At 45.5% G+C, this 20150-nt stretch overlaps 1 protein-coding gene across 1 annotated transcript in view; it reads left to right on the forward strand.

Annotated features, from left to right (window-relative positions):
• Positions 1–222: 222 nt before the first annotated feature.
• The window catches only part of ALPK2 (alpha kinase 2), a 117759-nt gene continuing 97831 nt past the window's right edge, over positions 223–20150 (forward strand). The window contains exons 1-4 of the mRNA XM_029921751.1: positions 223–379; positions 14085–14145; positions 15619–15746; positions 19592–19709. Of these exons, the coding sequence (XP_029777611.1) occupies positions 14105–14145; positions 15619–15746; positions 19592–19709 (287 nt within the window). The 5' untranslated portion in view covers positions 223–379; positions 14085–14104. The remainder of the gene's footprint in view (positions 380–14084; positions 14146–15618; positions 15747–19591; positions 19710–20150) is intronic.

The following is a 20150-nucleotide window of genomic DNA, read 5'->3' on the forward strand; positions in this document are numbered from 1 at the left end:
CGTGGGGCTGCATTTCACCAGGCCCCTTTGCCAGGGCCTCCCGGGCGGCGTCAACAAGCGTCACACCTACTGCAGAAACAGCCCTCAAGTTTCATCACAGTGATGCTAAAAAGTATTCTCCAGCTTCAGCAATGACCTAGTTCATTCAAGGGCAGAGGGAAAAAATGTCTTCTTCCAGAACTTTCCCGGGCACGGAATTCTCCCTCTTAGGAAGATAGGAGTTTTTCTGGGAACATCGAACAGACCCTGAACCCTGTAACTCCTCTGACTCCCCAGTCCCAGGAGCAGGGACACCCAATCAATGCCTCCCACACAGGCTGGGGAGCCCACGGCCGAGCCAGCCCTCCTATCACGTCTCTTGGACAAAAAGTATTGAAAAGTAAGTATCTGGACTTTGGATTTTACATGAGGAATGGCTGTGTTTTACATGAGTAGTCGTTTGCCTTTTCTGCAATACCGAACAAGCAGATGGTTACCTTACCAATGACAACAGGAGGGAGCAAGTCGGGGCTCTGTGGCGTATTTAGCTATACAGGGCTTTTTTTTTAATTAAAAAATTTTTTTTCATGTTTCATTTATTTTTGAGAGACAGAGAGAGACAGTGTTGAGCAGGGGAGAGTCAGAGAGGGAGGGAGACACAGAATCCGAAGACAGGCTCCAGGCTCTGAGCTAGCTGTCAGCACAGAGTCAGATGCAGGGCTCGAACCCATGAACCGTGAGATCATGACCTGAGCTGAAGCCGGATGCTTAACCGACTGAGCCACCCATATGCCCCCATACAGGGTTTTAAAGCAGCCCTGTTATCATCTGTAGTTTGGGTCCATTCAGACCCTTTTTGGGAATGATAATTGTTCATGTCTGTTTATTTTGGCCTGATAGTAATTGATATAGATTCTTTCACATCATGGCTATCTCAACAATTAGAAAAAAATAAACACATAGGATGATTCAAAGGAGGAATCTACCAAGGCCTTGCAGAGTAACATGAAAAACTGAGGTAATTTTCCAGGGGACTCAGGCCCCAGAACCTTTTGCCTGAAATATTTGAGCATTTTAGTCAAAAGTTATTTCCTATTAAGGAATGATTAAAAATCCCCACTTTCGGAGTAGACACAGCACTCTCTTGCCTGGCCAATTGCTGAAAAGCTATCAGGCATTTCAAAATGGCTGAGGCAGACAGACACTGGATCATTAAATAGATCTGCTTCCCTTTCCCTTTTCTTTTCTAAAACTGTGGTAAGAACACTTAACACAAGCTCTACCCTCTCAATGAATTTTAAAGTGTACAATACACTTAGCTGTACTTAAGGAGTTAAATCGATTCTTTAAAAATGTAAGGCAAAAAGTCAATCAAAAAAATCCATTGATAAAATGGAAACACGGTCACATTACGTTTTGATGAACACATCTAAACTTTAAAACCACCGATGAAGGGTGTCAGTTACAGACATCTGACATTCATTTAAAAATAGATAAAAGCAAGAACGGCATTTAGAGTTGCTTCTGCTCTACTATTTCCCTTCCCCAACCTTTTCCTTATGTAAAGGTATCCTTCATTTTTGAAGCTTAGCTAGCCAAGAATGGTAAGAGAATGGTTCTCTTTAATAGCGTACCAGCTAAGGGTAAATTGAATGAGCTTCTTTGCTGTGAGGCATCTGAGCCAAAATGCAGGATGTCATGAGTGACCTTCTGAAGCAACAGGTTGACAAATCCTGTATCACCAGGCACTGATGGCCAATAAGCATGTTCAGGTCTTGGAAATCAGGGCTTAAAACAAACCGGAGCAAGTGTGCCGCCGAATGACATTGGCCTTCTGAGGTTTCTGCAAAACCCCCAATCACAATCTGCGGAAGACTCTTAGGTAGGGTGGAATTCCTGTGTTTGTCACCTGCACCCCGCCCCAATCTAACTCATTTCTTAGCACCCCATGCCCACTTACAGCATGGATTTCAGCCTGGATTAGAAGGACGTCGTCAAACTTCTAACCTGCGGGGTGGGGTGGGGGCTAAGCAGGGGGTGCTGAGGAGTAAAACCCAGGCTCTGGAGTCAGATTTCCAATCAAATCCAGACTTTAGCATCATTTTTCAGCCTGTCTGAATGTTCTCATCTGTAAGATGAAGGAACCAACATTCCCTTTGACAGGAATGATGGAGATTGCATGAGTAAATATACCCACACTATCTGTTTCATATCCTAGCTTCTCCCCAAAGGCCAGTTCTTCTCCTTGGCTATAGAAAAGCTTCTCTCGGGGGGCCTGGGTGGCTTAGTCAGTTAAGCATACGACTTCGGCCCAGGTCATCATCCCCTGCTTTGTGGGTTTGAGCCCCACGTCAGGCTCTGTGCTGACAGCTTAGAGCCCAGAGCCTGCTTCAGATTCTGTGTCTCCCTCTCTGCTGCTCTCATGCTTGCACTCTGTCTCTGTCTCCCAAGAATAAATAAATATTTTTAAAAATGTTTGAAAGCTTCTCTCTCTCTTTTGCTAAAACTTCTGAATGCTTTTATAATATAAACTATTAGAATAGTGGAAGCTACATATTTCTGACATCAGTCCAATGATTATTTAAAAATGTTTTTTAGTGTTTATTTTTGAGAGAGAGAGACCCATGAACCCATTGAGATCATGACCTGAGCCGAAGTCGGACGCTTAACCAACTGAGCCACCAGGCGCCCTGACATCAGTCCAATGATTAAACAAAACAGATAATTAGATTTTTAAAGGAAAATTCTGAACTTAAAATCAGCGTGTTTGAGAGCAAAACAAAAAAGGATTATAGCTTAGAATTCATCTGCAATAAACAAGAAACACTACTTTTATCTGAAAATGGTTGATGGTGTATTTATCATCTAAAAAGAGAGGTAGAGATTCATCAACATCATCTGATGCCTTTTGGTATATATCAGTACCGTATTTAAATATGAGTTTTCATAACCCATATGAATGGAACGTAGAGGTAAATCGAGGCAAAGTGTATCTGTGCTTATTATGGAAATAAAGGCACAAGTTTAGTCTCTCCTCAAAGATTCTAGTGGAGCCTTGCATCGATTCCCTTTTTTGCTTGGAGAGAGGCATTGTGGAATGAGGGGATGTGAGAATATTCTGGAATGGACTAGTCATGGGGGGCCAAACAGAGACAGTAGCTAGGTGAGTATTCAGGCACCATGGCTGGAATTTCGAGGTCAGTGATGAAAATTCATAACGAACAGGGTGCTTCCTTGTTCTGGAGTGAGGGTGAGTCAGGCACAGAGGGACGGAGCATTTGAGAATCAGAAGCAGGCCTCATGGGACAGTTCCAAAGAATTTTGTCAACATCTTTATCATTGCACTCGTCTTTACTGAGCTACCCCACTGCTTTTGCCCGGGCATATCAGAGCAGCTTGATAAATTCTTTGCTTGGGTTACTCACAGGTTCACAGGGAACCCTGATGTTCTGGGCTTCATTCTGCTAAGAAGGAAATCTAGAAATTCAGAAATGTAAAAAAAACCTGGGAGAAAGTAAGCGTGTCATCTTAGAGTTGGCAAAAAGAAGGAATAAATACCCAACCTCCATGAGAGACGAGAGCATTCAAAAATGAAGTCATGAGGGTGCTGCCGATGTGCCCCCTCATGGCCCTGACCAGGAGACTAGGGACGTCAGGTTGGAGAGATGGACACCAGTTGAAGGAGATGTCAGTTCTGGGTAGTTCGCTTCTGAATACTTAGCACTCTGCCCCTTCCACAGCCGTCTCCTCCATGGCTGCTCCCAGCACGTCTGGGAGGCACAGCCCACTTCGATCTTCACTTGGACTTCAGGCCTGCTCTTGGATGACCAGGCTCATTTGCTCCTCGGTCAGTAGTTTCAGATTTTCCTCTAGCCCAGTGGTTCTCAAACTTTAAACTGCAACAGAATTGAGAGAGCTTGTTAAAATGCAGGCTACTGGGTCCCACCCCCAGAGTTTCTGATGCTGAAGGTCCCAAGAATTTGCATTTCTGACAAGATCCCCAGTGATGGTCATGAACCATTGCTTTAGGCATTTCCTTGGCCTGTAATTCCTACGGAAAACCTGTTTGCACTGTTCTTTTCCATCACTAAACGTGTCTACTGATCAAGAGATGCGGAAAGCCCAGCCACAATATGCTAGAGCTGAGGAGGACACAAAAGACGAACCCGTGGGTTGTGCTGCTGGCAGACGTCCCCCAGTGGAGTGTATCTGCAGGGGATACTGAGTGTGGGCAGGACACACGGACTAGAGAGGTTCATCATTTGGGAGGTGCTGTTTTTTCCAGCTGAGGCTTCAAGGACAAGCTAGCACTTGAGCTGGAGTTTGAAAATTGGTGGGACGTGAACATACGAACCAGATGAAGGGTGGTCTTTCTGTGTAAACAGCAAGACAGTAGCTGGGTGGGCATTTTTGGGCACACAAAAAAAACTAAAACAAAACATGAAGGGCAGCAAGAGACAGGTGGGAACTGAGCTCAGAAATTCATCTGATTACGCTGGGCGTCCCCAGAACTTTCTTGGCGCAGCATTCCTCGATGAACCCATCTAATCTCAGACCTTCCCTTCTGCCTGTCTGGCACAGAGATTGGGAATGGAAGGCCAGTGGTAGGAATTCCAGGCACCATGGGCCAGGGAGGGTAAAGTATGGATGCTTTGGTATGCTTTCTAGAAGGAACAATCAAAAATCAAATCCAGCTCACTTAAACAATAGCAACAACTCACACAATTGAAAAGTCCAGGACCTTGATGCCGGTTCTCTGCATTTCTGGATGCTCTGCTCTTCTCTGTGCTTTGGTTTCAACCTCAGCGGGCTTCCTCACAGGCTCTAATGGTACTTAGCTTCCCCTGGGGTCCGTGTTCTTTTTCCTGTTTACAGGACAGTGGAAGACCTAAGCTTTGCACTGATTCGATCAGCCCTGAACCACTTTGTAGAGGGAGCCGCGTGCTGATTGGCTTAGACTTAGGTGACTAGACCAATCACCTAGCAAGAGTACCGATCAATTTGGACCAGGCAGAGCCCACGAAGCAGGAAGGGCGAGGTCTTGCACTCATCCCTTGGCTCTAGTGATGGGAGAGGCGTGGGGGAATGTGCTTAGGAGGACCAGGGAAATGGCCAGTGTGGGAGGTTTGGGACGTTTTGGAGAAAGGCTTCTGAAGTCAAATCATCTCTTCCCTTAGTCGCGAGGTTAGTCATGGACAGCGTTGCATACTTTACAGATTTAGGATTTAAACTCCAGCCCACAAAAGGTCAAGAGAATCCCCCGCGAAAAGAATCCTGTGTTTGAACGGAATGAACTCACGGATACCGTGCTACTCCCCTGCTTTCCAGGGGAGCGGTGCTCCTTGCCTCGAAGGCACACTTTACTAAAAACAATTAGATAATGGATGATAAAAAAAAATTCTTCAGAAATCAAGGAAAGTGGAGGCAAACCCACAAAGTTTTGGGGGGAAGGATGGTGGACGGAGGTGGCCGAGGTGACGCTGGCACTCTGCACAGCACCCTTTCCCGGTCCCAGGCAGGGAGGACATGGAAGGGAAGATGACTTTTCCCAGGTTCTCCCCTATCTGCCTGAAATCCTACACCTCTTGGTCCTATTTGAAATAGACTGTTGTCTCCAAAGAGGGACATGGGGGGCCTGGGAGGAAGCAGAGGACAAGAGCAGGAGGGCCCAGAGGGAGAGTTTCTTTAGCACACAGGGAGGGCTCTGATGACAGTGCCTGGATGGGACACAGCCCTCAGCCAATCGCATTCGACCTCAAACCGAAGTGATGTTAACCAGTTAATCCAAGACTGATCCACGGCAGTTGTCTCACTGACTACACTGTCATGCCCTGTATGCTGATAACACCATGATCTTTGCTTTCTTTTCTGTCGTTCCCTGGAGAGAGGACAAGGGGGAGCCTGGCAGAGGGCTGTATCCTTTCAACACAGCTGAAAATCAGAGCTGTGTGACCTCGGAAAAGTTGCATACGCTGCCTGGTCCAGGGACATTTTTCAACCGTAAAGTCAGGGAGGGACTCAACTCTCTCATGTGTTTCACTTGACCTTAAACTTTTTTTTGCTCCACCCTCCCTTAAAGAATTGAAAACTGTCACAGATTTTATTTTACTTATTTATTTTTAAATGCCTATTGATGTATTTTGTGTGAGAAAGAGAACGAACAGGGGAGGGGCAGAGAGAGGGAGACAGAGAATCTCAAGTGCTGACAGTGCGGAGCCTGACTTGGGGCTTGAACTCACGAAGACTCGGGGCTTGAACTCACGAACTGTGAGATTATGACCTGAGCCAAAATCGAGAGTTCCACACTTAACTGAGTGACCCAGGTGTCCCGAAACTGTCACAGATCTTAAGGAGCAGAGGAGAGGGCTGCCAGTGGAAAGACTGTATTCTACTTTAAAACAAAAACAAATCTTTAAGCCACCCCGGAGAGCAGAGCGAGAAGCAGCCACAGTTCAGTGTTCAGGATAGACGTGTGCCGGGCACACTGTCAGGTACACAGAGTTGCTCACTATTATTATTTAAAAGTTGAACTGGATTTGTTTACTAGGAAACCTATATAAATTTAAACTATCCGAAAGGATATGTAGAGACAATAACTGTCCTTCGCAGCCCCTGCCAACTTCCTCAGATACTTGGGTCTTCTGGCCACAACCAAGTTACCAGTTTCTTGTGTGTTTTTAAAATCATTATGTGTATAAATAAGCATATTAGATATTCTTCTTTTCTTGCTTATACAAGTGATAGCATGCTTTATACTCTCTTCTAGATTTTATTTTACTTCATATATCTTGAAGATTATTTCGTATCAGTGCTTACAGAACTGCCTTATTCGTTTTTCATGCCCCAAAGAGAAAATTCCATTCTGCAGATAAACTGCACAATATTCCCATTGATGGGCCACTTTGATTACTTCCAATCTTTTGGTGTCACAAGTAATGAATGCTGCAGTGAACACAGTATGTGCTTATGAAATGTTTGTGTCCTTCATGCCTCTCTTTTAAAAATTAACTTTATTGAGGCATGTATTGCATATTGTATGATTCACCTTTTCTAAGTGTTCAATTCAGTGATCTTTAGTAAATTTATCAAGTTGTACAATGATGGCCATCGATCAGTTTTAGAATGCTTTCATTCATCAGCCCAAAAAGATCCCTAATGCATATTTATTATTGATTCACATTTTCCCCACTGCCTCCATCTCCAGCAACCACCAGTCTACTTTTGATCTCTATAGCTTTAAAAAATTTTTTTTAATGTTTATTTATTTTTGAGAGAAACAAATAGAGGCAGAGCATGAGAGGGGGAGGAGCAGAGAGAGAGCAAGACACAGAATCTGAAGCAGGCTCTAGGCTCTGAGCTGTCAGCACAGAGCCTAATTCGGGGCTTGAAACCATGAACCATGAGATCATGACCTGAGCCAAAGTTGGATGTTTCACTGACTGAGCCACCCAGTCACCCCAGGTCTCTGTAGCTTCTTTTGGACATTTCGTATAAATGGAACCATGCAATATTTGGTCTCCCATGTCTGGCTTCTGTCGCTGGAATGCTTCTGAGGTTCATCTATATTGTACCATGTATCCAAATTGCTCCTTTGTGTTGTTCTATCGTATTCTAGAGTATGGCTACACCACATTGTCTATGTATGCACTAGTTGGGACATTTAGGTTATTTCCAATGGACATTTAGGTTATTTCCAGCTTTAGGTTATTATGAATAATCCTGTTAAGAACATTTGTGTGCAAGTCTTTGTGCAGATATGTGTTTTCATTTTGCTTGGGGAGATACCTAGGAATGGAATTTCTGGGTCTCTTGGCAAATTCATGTTAAACTTTTCCAGAAACTGCCAAACTGTCTTTCAAAGTATCTGTAATGGTTTGCATTCCCACCAGCCATGCTTGACGGTTTTCTCCATATCCTGGCCCACACTTGGCTGCCCGTATTATGCTAGCCATTATTCCAGTGGTTGTGAAAGGCTATCTTATTCCTTATGATTTTAATCTGAATGTCCATAATGACGAATGGTATCGAGTGTCTTTTCATGGGCTTATTTTCTTGCCTGTTTCTCACATACAACCCTAAAATCACACCCAAGAAAGAACACAGTGCTTGAATTCCAACCAACCTGGACTCCTAGCCCAAACCCATCACTTGTGAGTGGTGAGGAATTAAGTGTGTTACCTCAACACTCTAAAGTTACCTTAAGCTTTCAAGTCATTATCTGTGAAATGGGAAAGAACACCTACGTTAGTAGTTCTGCTGTGAGGATTAAATGTGATCATGTCTGTGAAACAGCCAGCCTGGGAGCTGATACACAGAAGGTCATATTCGTTGTCTTTCTCCCTGCCTGGCTTGCCTCCTTGCCACCCACCTCCCCAGATTCCCAGAGCCCATCTTTGGGGAGTGGGGAGTGGGTACTCTTCCCTAACTAACATGGGCTGGTAGGCATGACATCCAAATCTGTAGTAACTCAGATGACAAATGCAGGAAACCCAATGGCCATTGGATTAGGCTGGGTAATTAGAACTAATCCTTCCTGTCCCCAGTGAGAACTCACTGTGACAGCTGGCTTTCCTGCTGGGGAGCAGGTCACCTATTATCTGCGTGTGGGCTGAGAGTGCTTCCCTGACCCCACCCACTCGACAACAGGCTTTCTGCTGACAGCAGCCACACCACCCGCTATCTCTATGGGGCAGATTAGCCAAAATAAAACTTGGCGTCAGTCAAGGGCTTAAACTATTCAAAGAATTCTCCTATAACCTCTTGCCTGTTCTCTGTTTTGAGAGGAAGATATTTTGGTCATTTGACTGACGTTAAGCCCGAGTCTCCTGATAGCCCCTAACACTTGTAGAGTTCTTACTATACCATTTAGAGGAGCTTTATATTCACTCCCTTAATTTTCCTACAACAAAATGAAGTAGAGACTGCTGTTATCCTAGTGTTACAGATGAAGGAGCTTGGACAGAGCAAAAGAAAGCTAGTAGGTGACAGAGCTAAGATTTGAACTCGGGAATCTGGCCCTTCTTCACCACATCCTATTCCTGTTAATGGGCCCTGCCCATTTTGGAGAATCTGTCAAGACCTAATATTGACTACTCTTTTATCCAGCAATTCCATTTCTTGGTATTTCGTCTAGACAACCACTTATGTGCCCAAGGGAGCATTTTGCAGGATGAGCTTTTTGGGGGACACATTTGTAAGTCTAAAAAAACTCTAGCCTAGCTATGTGTCATCTGTACAAGAAGACACATTATTGCCGTGCTACGCAATACTGATACCACTGAGCAGTTTTTAAAAAATGATGCAGCCCCTTATGGATTGGATTGACCTTGGAAGATGGCCAAAGCTTCTCACTAAGTGAGATAAGCCAGCTGCCTGGGAAGTATACCCAATTTAACGCCACACATGCAGCAAAATTATCTATACATTTAGATGATTTTATATATATATACAGATAGAAATTATATATATTTATATATGTAAGTATTATATATAAACATTATAAAAACATTTATATATAAAGATAGTATAGATATAAATATATATTATATTTTATGTATTTATTTTGAGAGAGAGAGAGAGCGAGCAAATGCATGTGTATGCACAGGGAAGGGGCGGAGAAAGAGGGAAAGAGAGAATCCCAAGCAGGCTCCACGCCATTAGCATGGAGCCCACTGTGGGGCTCAATCCCATGAACCAGGAGATCATGACCTGAGTCAAAATCAAGAGTTGGATGCTCAACCAACTGAGTCACCCAGGCGCCCCTATATGTATATAAATGTATATATATATATATTTAGATGACTGCACACAGACATGGATAGAAAGGTGCCTGAAAGAATAGCATACCCTTCCCCCCGAGAAAGTGCTGAGATGGAGGGAGACTACAAGTGGGAGGCTCTGCTTTTATATTTATTTTTACAAATAGGGACAAATGCATTTAGAATCTGTGTGATGAAAGGTAAACCAAATATATATTTTTAAAGGAAGCAACTTGATCTGGACCCCGCAGCTGAAAACCAAAATAAAGTCCTGCAAATCTTGTGTTCTTTCCAGTTAACACATTACCTCTCCAGGGTGACTCGGAATGCCACCACAGCCCCCTCTAATATCAGTAATTCAGTATTGGTTGCCCACGTCTAGCAGGGAATGAGAAATCTGTCTTCAAGGGTTCTAACCTTCAGAGGAGCTATGAAACCTGAACCACGGCCTGACTTAACTGTCCTCTTCCGTGTCATCAGCATGGGCGTGGCTGGGACATGTGGTGGCCAAACCATCTCTGTGAGTTACATAGCACGGTCGTCAGTGTTGTCACCTGTGGGACTTCACCGCCAGGAAGGAAGCAGTCACCTGGAGAGGCATCACAGATGACACATAATGTCCCCAGGGCCACCCTAATTCTTGTTGAGCAGTTTTGTCCTTTCTGTCCGAGGCAGTGGCCCCTGGGAATGGGAGGGGCCATGTAAATTACTCTCACAGGTGATTGTTCTACCGGGCGAAATTTTTAGACATTAATTGGTATATCGCTTTAAAAAAAAGTTACTGTGGTAACCCACAGCAGAAAAGGAAATTGATGAAACCAAGTGACGTCTTTCCTTAACGCCTACTGATTACCACCTTGAAAACCAGTTATGTAACAGATTCTCCCTGTGCCATTTACGTAGTTCTCTGCTTTTACAGATGAGGAACTTTGACCAGATAAGTGGCAGAGCTAGATGTAGATTTGTCCCTGGCAAGTGACAAAGCCTGCATTTGGTCATCAGTCCTGTGATGCTTCCCGGTCAGGAGAGTTCTCTGGCCCCGAGAGCCCTTCCCTTGCTACCCTTCCAATTGTCTGAGTGTCCTGGGAATGTGGAGGGCCCAGGGAGTCGACCTTCTGCCTAAGTCTTTCTTAGACCTTCGAAGACCTTCTAAGACCTTCTGCCTAAGAAGGGCTGCAGAATGACGTAAAGAGGACTGAATCCCCACCCACGCCACAACACGGGTGAACCTTGGAAAAGTTGTGCTAAGAGAAAGAAGCTAGCTACAAAGGACTACATGGCATTTGATCCTGTTTATCTGAAATGTCCAGGATAGGCAAATCTGCAGAGACTGAACGAAAGTAGATTCATGGTGGTTGCTTGGGGTTGTGTGTGTGTTTTGGAGGGAGGGATGGGAAGATAAGAACTTGAAAGCCAAAGAGTATGGGATTCTTTCTGGGGAAAGGAGAATGTTCTAAAATTGATTGTGGTGATGGTTGCACAACTCTGAACATATTGAAAGCCATTGGACTACACACTGTACACTGTAAATGGGTGAATTCTTTGGCATGTAAATTACAGTTCCTTAAAGCTGCTTGAAAACAAGGTGCTGTAGGGGCGCCTGGGTGGCTCAGTCAGTTAAGTGTCCAGGTTCGGCTCATGATCTTGAGGTTTGTGGGTTGGAGCCCCGTGTCAGGCTCTATGCTGACAGCTCAGAGCCTGGAGTCTGCTTCCGATTTTGTGTGTCCCTCTCTCTCTGACCCTTCCCTGCTCACACTGTCTCTTTCAAAAATAAATAAAACATTAAAAAAAAAATAAAAACAAAGTGTTGCAGAGCTATCCGCCTTGCTGTCAGTCAGATGAGCTAGTGTATTCCACCAAAGCCACATTTTTCCCCAATAGTGAGCACTGAACTTTGTGCTAGGTGCTGTTCTAAGTACTTTATAGGCACTAACCCATTTAATCTTCATAACAACCTATGAAGTATGTAGAACTGTTTTGCCTCCATTTTACAGATGAGGAAACTGAGGCACAGAGAGGTTGTGACACGCTTGCTGACAATGCTAGTAAGGAGTGCAGCCAGTGTGAACCCAGGGTACCTGGCTCTGGAGCTCTTAATCGCCCACGCGTGTTGCCACCCAAAGCTGATAAGTGGCGGGGTTGGGGGGCGCCTGGGTGGCTCAGTCAGTTAAGCGTCTGACTCTTGATTTCATCTCGGATAGTGATCTCACAGTTGTGAGATCAAGCTCTGCGTTGGGCTCTGTGCTGACAGTGTGGAGCCAGCTTGGGATTCTCTCTGCCTCTCTCCTCACATTGTCTCTCTCTCTCTCTCAGAAAAAAAAAAAAAGATAAATAGATGTGTTGGAACTAAAATTTGTGACTCCTACTCCTGCTTTTCTTGGGTAATACAACCAAATTATGTGCCATGCCCAATCAACATACTAACTGGAGATATAAAATATATAAATTGCATGGTTCTCATCTCTGGGAAATTAACCAGACCAGCAATAAATACCACAAATATCTTTATTTGGAGGAATGATTCTAAATCTGTCTCATTATTTCTTTTGCTTTTCCTCCTCCTCTCCCTCCCTCCCACTCTCTCTCTCCCTTTCTTTCTTCCTTCCTACTTTTCTTTCTCTTTCTTTTTCTTTCCCTCTCCCTCTCTCTCTCTCTGAAGCTGTACTTTTAATATTTGCCAACTTTTGTTCTATATTTTATATTGAGTTAAAACAGTAGATGAGGGGGGAGCCTGGATGCCTCAATTGATTAAGCATCTGACTCTTGATTTCAGCTCAGATCTTGATCTCATGGTTCATGGGATCCAGCCCACCTCGGGGTTCGAGCTGACATCGAGGAGCCTGCTTGGGATTCTCTCTCTCCCTCTCTCTCTGCCCCTCCCCGACATACACATGTGTGCACACGTGCACGCTCTCTCTCAAAATAAATAAACTTAAGAAAAAAACCAGTAGATGAATTCACAAATACAACTTGCATTTCCAGTTGTAAAATACCATGAAAAATTTTAGATTGGATTTAGATTCTGTTTATTTTGCCCTATGCCTATGTTTAGCCCTAAAATTGTTTAATAATCCTGAGAAACATCAATTTTTAATCTCAAGTCAAATCCACAGTGCTAGCTCCCATCACCTGCTCAGACCTCTGAACCGGATGAGCCAACACACTGGCAATGAACTGAAACGCTGCTTCTTCCCGGGCGTGTTTGCGGAGTGTGGGCAGGGGCAGCAGCCCCTCAGCTGCGGAAGCCATCCATTTCCTTGGTTCTCTGAGCCTGGTGGGACCCACACTCATCTGGCTTGGTCATCCAGTCCTATGGGAACTCAGCAGCACTCCCCAAGTCCTCTGTAAACACCATCATCCTTGTGCAAGGTGGCTGCCGTGGAGGTGGTCCTCGGGAGTTATTTGTTTTTGGTACTCCTTTCAGCCTTGTTAAACAGTTTTCCCATTAGGCATTTCTGCGACTTCTAAGTAAATAATAATACACGTCAGATCTGGCCTTTTTATACCTATCGGCACCATCACGTAATGTCTAAATGTACTTATCACCTAATCTGTGTCTATTTGCTGTCTTGCAGCTGAGGTTTCTTTCTGTTCTCTGCAACTAAATTACCATCTAGACCGAGAGGGGCTTATGATGCTTTTAAACAGAACGCCTGTTAACCAGGGATCCTATGGGGTCAAAATTGCACAACTGCATTTAAAACGTCCTATAATCAAAAATCACCAGAAATGCAATTCAAGTCTTTAAAATATTTTTTAATGTTTATTTATTTTTCAAAGGGAGATAGAGACAGAGAAAGAGAGAGAACAGGCTGGGAAGGGGCAGAGAGAGAGGGAGACACAGAATCTGAAGCAGGCTCCAGGCTCTGAGCTGTCAGCACAACAGACCGTGAGATCATGACCTGAGTCAAAGTCGGACACTTAACTGACTGAGCCACCCAGGCACCCTGCAATTCAAGTCTTTATTAAGGAATGTCGAGAGGATCCAATTAACAATCAGAGAGTCTCTTTCTCAGTCTCTGTGACTCAGTCTCCCCCCCCAACCCCGCAGCTCTTAGACGTCTGTCCCAGCCCTTGTTCGTGTCGCACATCCAAGCAGTGTCTTCCTTGCTGATGCGAAGATACTACTTCGTCAGCGTTACCACTTTCTACCCGCTACGCGCATCCGCGGACCCTCAGCTCAGAGCTCAAAGTTGCTTCCTGCACACTCCTCATGAGGAAAGGAGGGAGGTTGTGTTCTCCTAAATTAATTATTTGTATCCTGTATTCAGAGAGCTTGGGTGTGTCACATAGGCGCAATTTGGGAATGCTTTTTTGTCTTCAAGAACTACACTTATTTCTAAACAGAACACCCGGAGACGAAGGAAATGCTGTGGGAGCATCGGGAGCCGCAGGAAAGCCTCAGAGGGTAGGAGCATCTGGCAGAATGTTCCAAGGGCCCTGTCTATCGGGAGGGCCGGCCTTGAGGCCCCACGATGGGCGCCTCACACAGGGCCCCACACCGGAAAGGCGCCCAGCACTCAGGGTAGCGCTCTGTTGTTCCCATCTCGAATATCTTAATCATTTTCCAGCAAGGAACCCCTCATTTTCAGCTTGAACCAGGCCCTGCAAATTGTAGGAATTGGTTCTAAATGGTTAGGAAGCTTCCATCCATATGGCGAAGGATTTCCCTTTCTACAAGACAGCTGTGGCCATTTAGATCCAGCCTTTTCTGCCAAGAGCTTAGTTCAGGTCTACTGTAGGACCCTCAGCGTCCCCAGATCACCGTTTGCAGGTCTAAGTGCCTCTCCCCTGTCCAATGGCGGTGTGCGCTTTCTTTCTCCTGGGCTTTGTGGCACATGAGAACAGCTCACAAAGCGAAGGAGATGCAGGAACCTCCCGTCTGGATAGAGCGAAATGTTACTTCCAAGCGTGGGGCTTTCTCTACAAAGGATAGTTTTGACAGAGCGGTGCCAGCGTGGTACGTGAAGGATGGAGTGGAAAGGTCCCTCTGAGTTGAGACAGCCTGTGTTGTTAAGGCTGCTGCACATCTGTGTGGGTTGTGCACTGCACAGCTCCAGGGCTGTAGCAGCCTGCATGGCCAGGAAGGGCGCCCTGGGGCAGCAGCCTCTTGAGCTGTGTGATCATGAGCAAGTTGTTGGATCTCTCTGAGGGTCAGCTCTCTATCCAGACGATGCAGGAGGTGCTAACAACCACTCAGGCCATTTAAAAGAGATGGAATGAAATTACATATCTGGTGACTAATCGGGTGTCAAATGCCTGCTTGTATCAATGAATACATGCTCGTTGGAAAATGCTAGCCCACTCACTGCCCTCCTGGGGTGGGGGCACTCGGCTGGTGCTCTACAATACTTGCCCAATTTCAAAATGCCTCCCACCAGGAGATCATTTGCATTTAATGAACACCTCTTTCTTGGAGTCCAATGAAAAGACTTTGAGGACAGAAAGAAAGAGAAAGGAGAGGTGGTGCTGGTCGTGGGCCAAGCAATTCTCTCTCGATCAGGGCTCTGGCTACCTTGCGACCCGCCAAGGTTAGTGGTTCTCAGCTGGGGCAGTGATCTCCCTGCCAGGGACACGGGCAATGTTTGCGGACATTTTTTATTTCTGTTCCTTGGGGGAGGGGTGCTGGCAGCATCCCGTGGGTCGAAGCCAGGGGTGCCAATGCTATGTCCCCACAGCAAGGCATCCGGTCTCGCCGCAGGTGAGAAAGCCTGCCCAAGGACTTCTGATCTGCCCACCAGCCCAAGGGCCAGTGTCCAGCCTTCTACGAGCCAGGGAGCGGGACTGTGGCCCTTCTCTCTCTAAGGGCCACTAACGAAACCCCCAGAAAGACAGAGGAGCCCCAGAACGACTGTTGATGTCAGGGAATTTTGTTTTTCAGATTCACGTGGCATGTAAGGATGACAGACTCAGGAGGGCCCCAGAGGCGCACCCTTTGCTTTCTATCTACGTTGCTTTCCCAGAAGGTTCCTGAGAAGTCAGACGCCGTGCTGCGCTGCATAATATCTGGTAACCACCAGTGGCTCATTCTCCTCCGAAATCTCCCTGTGGACCCGGGTTTTTGGCTCACAAGAGGCATTACTAAAAATCATTTGTGAAAATGGCCTGGGAAGTCTGTCCTGAGTAACCAGTTGAACAGCTAAATCCTCTATGATTTTTTTTTTTAATTTCCTTGAAGGATTTCTTCGAATGACTTCCTGGATATAGTTTAGTGATCTTTTCCACTTCACATTGTGGTTCTGGGTTAGGCGACTGTCACACTGGTTATTTTTTCAAATAATTCACTCTTAATTCCCTGGGTACACAGGAATGTCGCAAATGACTTTCCTTCAGCCAATTTATTGAAGTCTTCTTCTGTCACTCTTTCCATGATATCCCTGGCTACGTGCATCTTCCCCCCCACCCCACCTGCCGCCATCCGGATGCTAGCCAGCAGAGCAGAGGTAAAAACCAAGGCCGAGGGTGCCCAATGGAGAAGGAGCAGGGGACTGGCATTCTCCCTGGGCTGGAGAATAAATACCCCAGCCCTGACCCCAAATTGGCACCCCTAGTAGTAAGAAGGATTTATTATTGAACAAAAATAATAGAAGCAAAATAATTGGGTCAGGACGTGGTACCTTGTACCTTGATTAATCCTTTCTTGGATTATGTCTCCACCTTCAGAAACATGGAGGCACCCCAGTGGTCTCTCCTGAGGGCACACAGAAAACCCTTCTTCCCTGAGATCCCTTTTTCTAGAAAGGAAGAGAGAAAGAGCCAGCTTCTGAGACGGCCATGCTTCCTGTGCCAAAGTCATAACAAAGTCTCATCTCTGGTCTGGGGGCTGGGGCGTCTACCTGTGCGTTCAGCCCCTTCGAGGCCAGAGCCAAGCCCCCATCTTCCTCGGCCTTTGTCCATAGCCATTCACACAGAGGGACAGGCACACGGCCCCCATTGAGCCCCCATACTACGGCCCCCATGTCTCCTCAGGCAGATCCAGGGTTTGGCCTACCTTGAACTTGGCTACCGGCCCCCACACACGATTGTGAAACATTGTGGAGGTGGCTCTCCATATGTGACCTCCAGGTAGGCTTAAAAAACAAGGGTAGGATTTTTGGGTGAGGTTTCCAGAAAGTGGAGGGAGAAAAGAGAACCACCCACGAAGGTACTAGATACCACTTCCCTGCGCAAGGCTCGTTTCTGGCTGATTATTCAGATCTCTACTGCACAAAAGGAAAAAAACAGTCAGCCATGAAGAAACTGGGGGCATCAACCAGCCCTCATCAGTCTGAATTAAGAAATTGGAGTCCAAGAGATTAGAATGAGTGCCCCAGGCCCAGCTCATGCATATTTTATATACCTTCTTTAAAAAAAAAAAGAGTCAAGGATACACAAAAAAGGAGCAATTAGAGGCTTTCTGAGAAGGAACCTAAGAAACCTGACTGGAAGGGAGACGAAGGCTAATACAAACAGGCAGAAGTGAATTATGATCGGAAACCTCGATGGGTTTTCAGAGAAGCTCACTTTTGGTGCTTTAGTGACTTGCCTGGTAGGGACTCAGTCAAACCCCTGGTGAGGAAGGGTGTATCCTGGCATGAAAGTCTGTCTACTCCTAGTTCCAGGGACCTAGTAGTCAGGCAGGCGCCTACCTGGAGGGGGAGGCCAGGAGGAACACCCACAGTTGGCGCCACGCACATTCGTGATGTTGGTGCGGAGGTGGCCTAGCTGGGGGCTCCCAAGTCAGACAAGACATAGAAAGGGAGGTGGGGGGTGGGCGGGGGCGCCTGGGTGGCTCAGGTCATGATCTCAGGGACCGTGGGTTCGAGCCCCGCTTCGGGCTCTGTGCTGATAACTCAGAGCCTGGAGCCTGCTTCAGATTCTTTGTCTCCCTCTCTCTTTGCCCCTTCCCACTTCGCTCACTGTCTCTGTCTCTCAAAATAAAATAAAGACATTAAAAAAAGTATTAAAAAAAAGAAAGGGAGACAGGGGCTCTGAGTACCCTGAGGTCCTGTCCATGGTGCAGGGCCCAGAAGGACTTGGAGTTCTTCCCTTCGGGTGTCTGGGGCTGCTTACCAAAAATCCTATGGTAAATCAGAAACACAAGACGGATGGATCTAGAAACAGTGTTTTATTTCCCAACACTGGACTTTCCTCCTATATACAGGGTGCATTTTGATACGTTTTCAATGGTACAGAGGCTAGGGAGAAAGCTCATTGGGACACACTGGAAACCTTCCTTCGCTGGTCACAATGGGTAAAAAAAAATCCCAAGGGGTGAGGAGAATTCCTGGGGGTTTCACCAGATTAGTCCATTACTTCTGGTTAATGATCATGCGGGCAGGCTGACCCCCTTCTGAGGGAGAAAGCGTAAGGAGGTTTGTGTGGCAACATCAGTCAGGTGGGCACATGTAGCCTGGAAATCATACGTGCCGTGCATCCTCCTGAGGAGATGACACTTGCTAATCCACGTTTTTCTGCCCTCTTCTGTGCCATTGCATGCGCTCAACTCCGCGCCCTGTATAAGGACAATTCTCCAAAGGTAAAGGGACTGCCAGGCAAATATGAAATGAACATTTCAATGGTTTTATTCAATTCTTTGAGTAAAGAGGGAACCAGGAAGTAGGGACATTCGAGGAATCAGATATTTATAGGCAGTTTAAAAAGGGAATTTTAGGGGCGCCTGGGTGGCTCAGTCGGTTAAGTCTCCAGCTTCGGCTCAGGTCAGATCTCATGTTCGTGGGTTCGGCGTCAGGCTCTGGGCAGACAGCTAGCTCAGAGCCTGGAGTCTGCTTCTGGTTCTGTGTCTCCTTCTCTCTCTGCCCCTCCCCCTCTCATGCTCTATCTCTCTGTATCAAAAATAAATAAAACATTAGAAAAATAAATAAAAAGGGAATTTTAGGATAAGACTGCTGGACTAGGTAAAACACTGGTTAAGGTCCTGTAGGGGAATAAACCATGACTTTTGGAGTTATTTTTTCCACAGGCAGAGATTATTTACCTCTCTGTTGGATAAAAATCTACAAGTTTACGTGTAATATCACTAAATCTGGGAGTTTAAACATTTTTAAGTTAATTTATTTAGTTTGAGAGAGACAGAGACAGCGTGAACAGGGGAAGGGTAGAGAGAGAGGCAGTGCAGAGCCTGATGCAGGGCTCGAACTCACGAAACCGTGAGATCATGACTTGAGCCAAAATCAAGAGTCAGATGCTTAACCGACTGAGCCACCCAGGTGCCCCAATCTTGGAATTTTAATCAGTAGTCATCATTAAATTAAACAAAGTACATTCCCCTGGGTAATTCTTAGAGAGAACTTTATCCGCATATGACATTGAAAGAAGATATTATCCACATTTTTGTCTCCTATACAAGTTTTAGATAATTTTCTTTTTGAAAAATGTTTATGTATTTTGAGAGAGAAGAGAGACACAGAGAACGTGGGAGGGGCAGATAGAGAGGGAGAGAGGGAATCCCAAGCAGGTTCCACACTATCAACACAGAGCCTGACTCCGGGCTCGAATTGCACTGAAATTGAGGAGTCAAACACTTAACCATCTGAGCTACCCAGGCATCCCTAGATCATTTTTCTTAATTGCTCCTTCAGATTAGGGACAGCATTTCATTTTGTATGCCTCGGCTGCACCCCTGCATCTGCACCCCTGCACAGTGTCATCTTAGGTATAGCATGCTTATTGAATGATACATTTGAATTTGAATTTAATTTGAAACAATGAAAGGGAGAGTTTCCAGTTCCCCAACTGACATAGGTCAGCATGTTCATCCCTAGTGCTTATTACCCATTTCGTTCATAGCTTTAAGATCTTCTTTTCTAAAAATGCTTAATGCAATAAGAATATTCTGATTTTTTCCTTATCAGGTCAACCAAAGCCAGAAGTAACTTGGTATAAGAATGGTCGAGCCATAGACGACTGTGACATTGTTTCCAGTTATGAATTCTTCCAGAATCAGTACATTCACGTGTTGCATCTCTATCAGTAAGTAGATGCACCCCTGTGGACGGTTTACAAAGGTCCCTGCGTTCTGTCACGTGCTGGTTGCTACCAGGTAATGTCAAAAGCTTGGCTCCTCTTTGCTTTTTTGCGTCCTAATGTTAGACGCTATGAGCAGGCATCAGCCAAGGTGTCCCACTGAGCTCCTCTAATTTGCTGCTTTGATGGAATTACAGATTTATCTAGAATTTTATTTGAGGTGGTCCAGCCATTCTCATTCACTAAAAGAGCTTTTCATTTACTCTTACTCTCTCTGGAAAGTCAAGAAATACAACATGACTTGGCACTTTCTTGCGTAACAGTGGAAGGGAGAAGTGGCTGACCATGAACCCAGAGCACATTGGTGACGGCCAGAAGGCTGAAAAACCATGCCTTCTGGCTTTATTTTAGGAAGTAGTATGGTCTAGCACAGTGGTTTCTATTCTT

This window comes from Suricata suricatta, chromosome 14, assembly GCF_006229205.1.
Source record: "Suricata suricatta isolate VVHF042 chromosome 14, meerkat_22Aug2017_6uvM2_HiC, whole genome shotgun sequence".
NCBI classification, from domain to species: Eukaryota; Metazoa; Chordata; class Mammalia; order Carnivora; family Herpestidae; genus Suricata; species Suricata suricatta.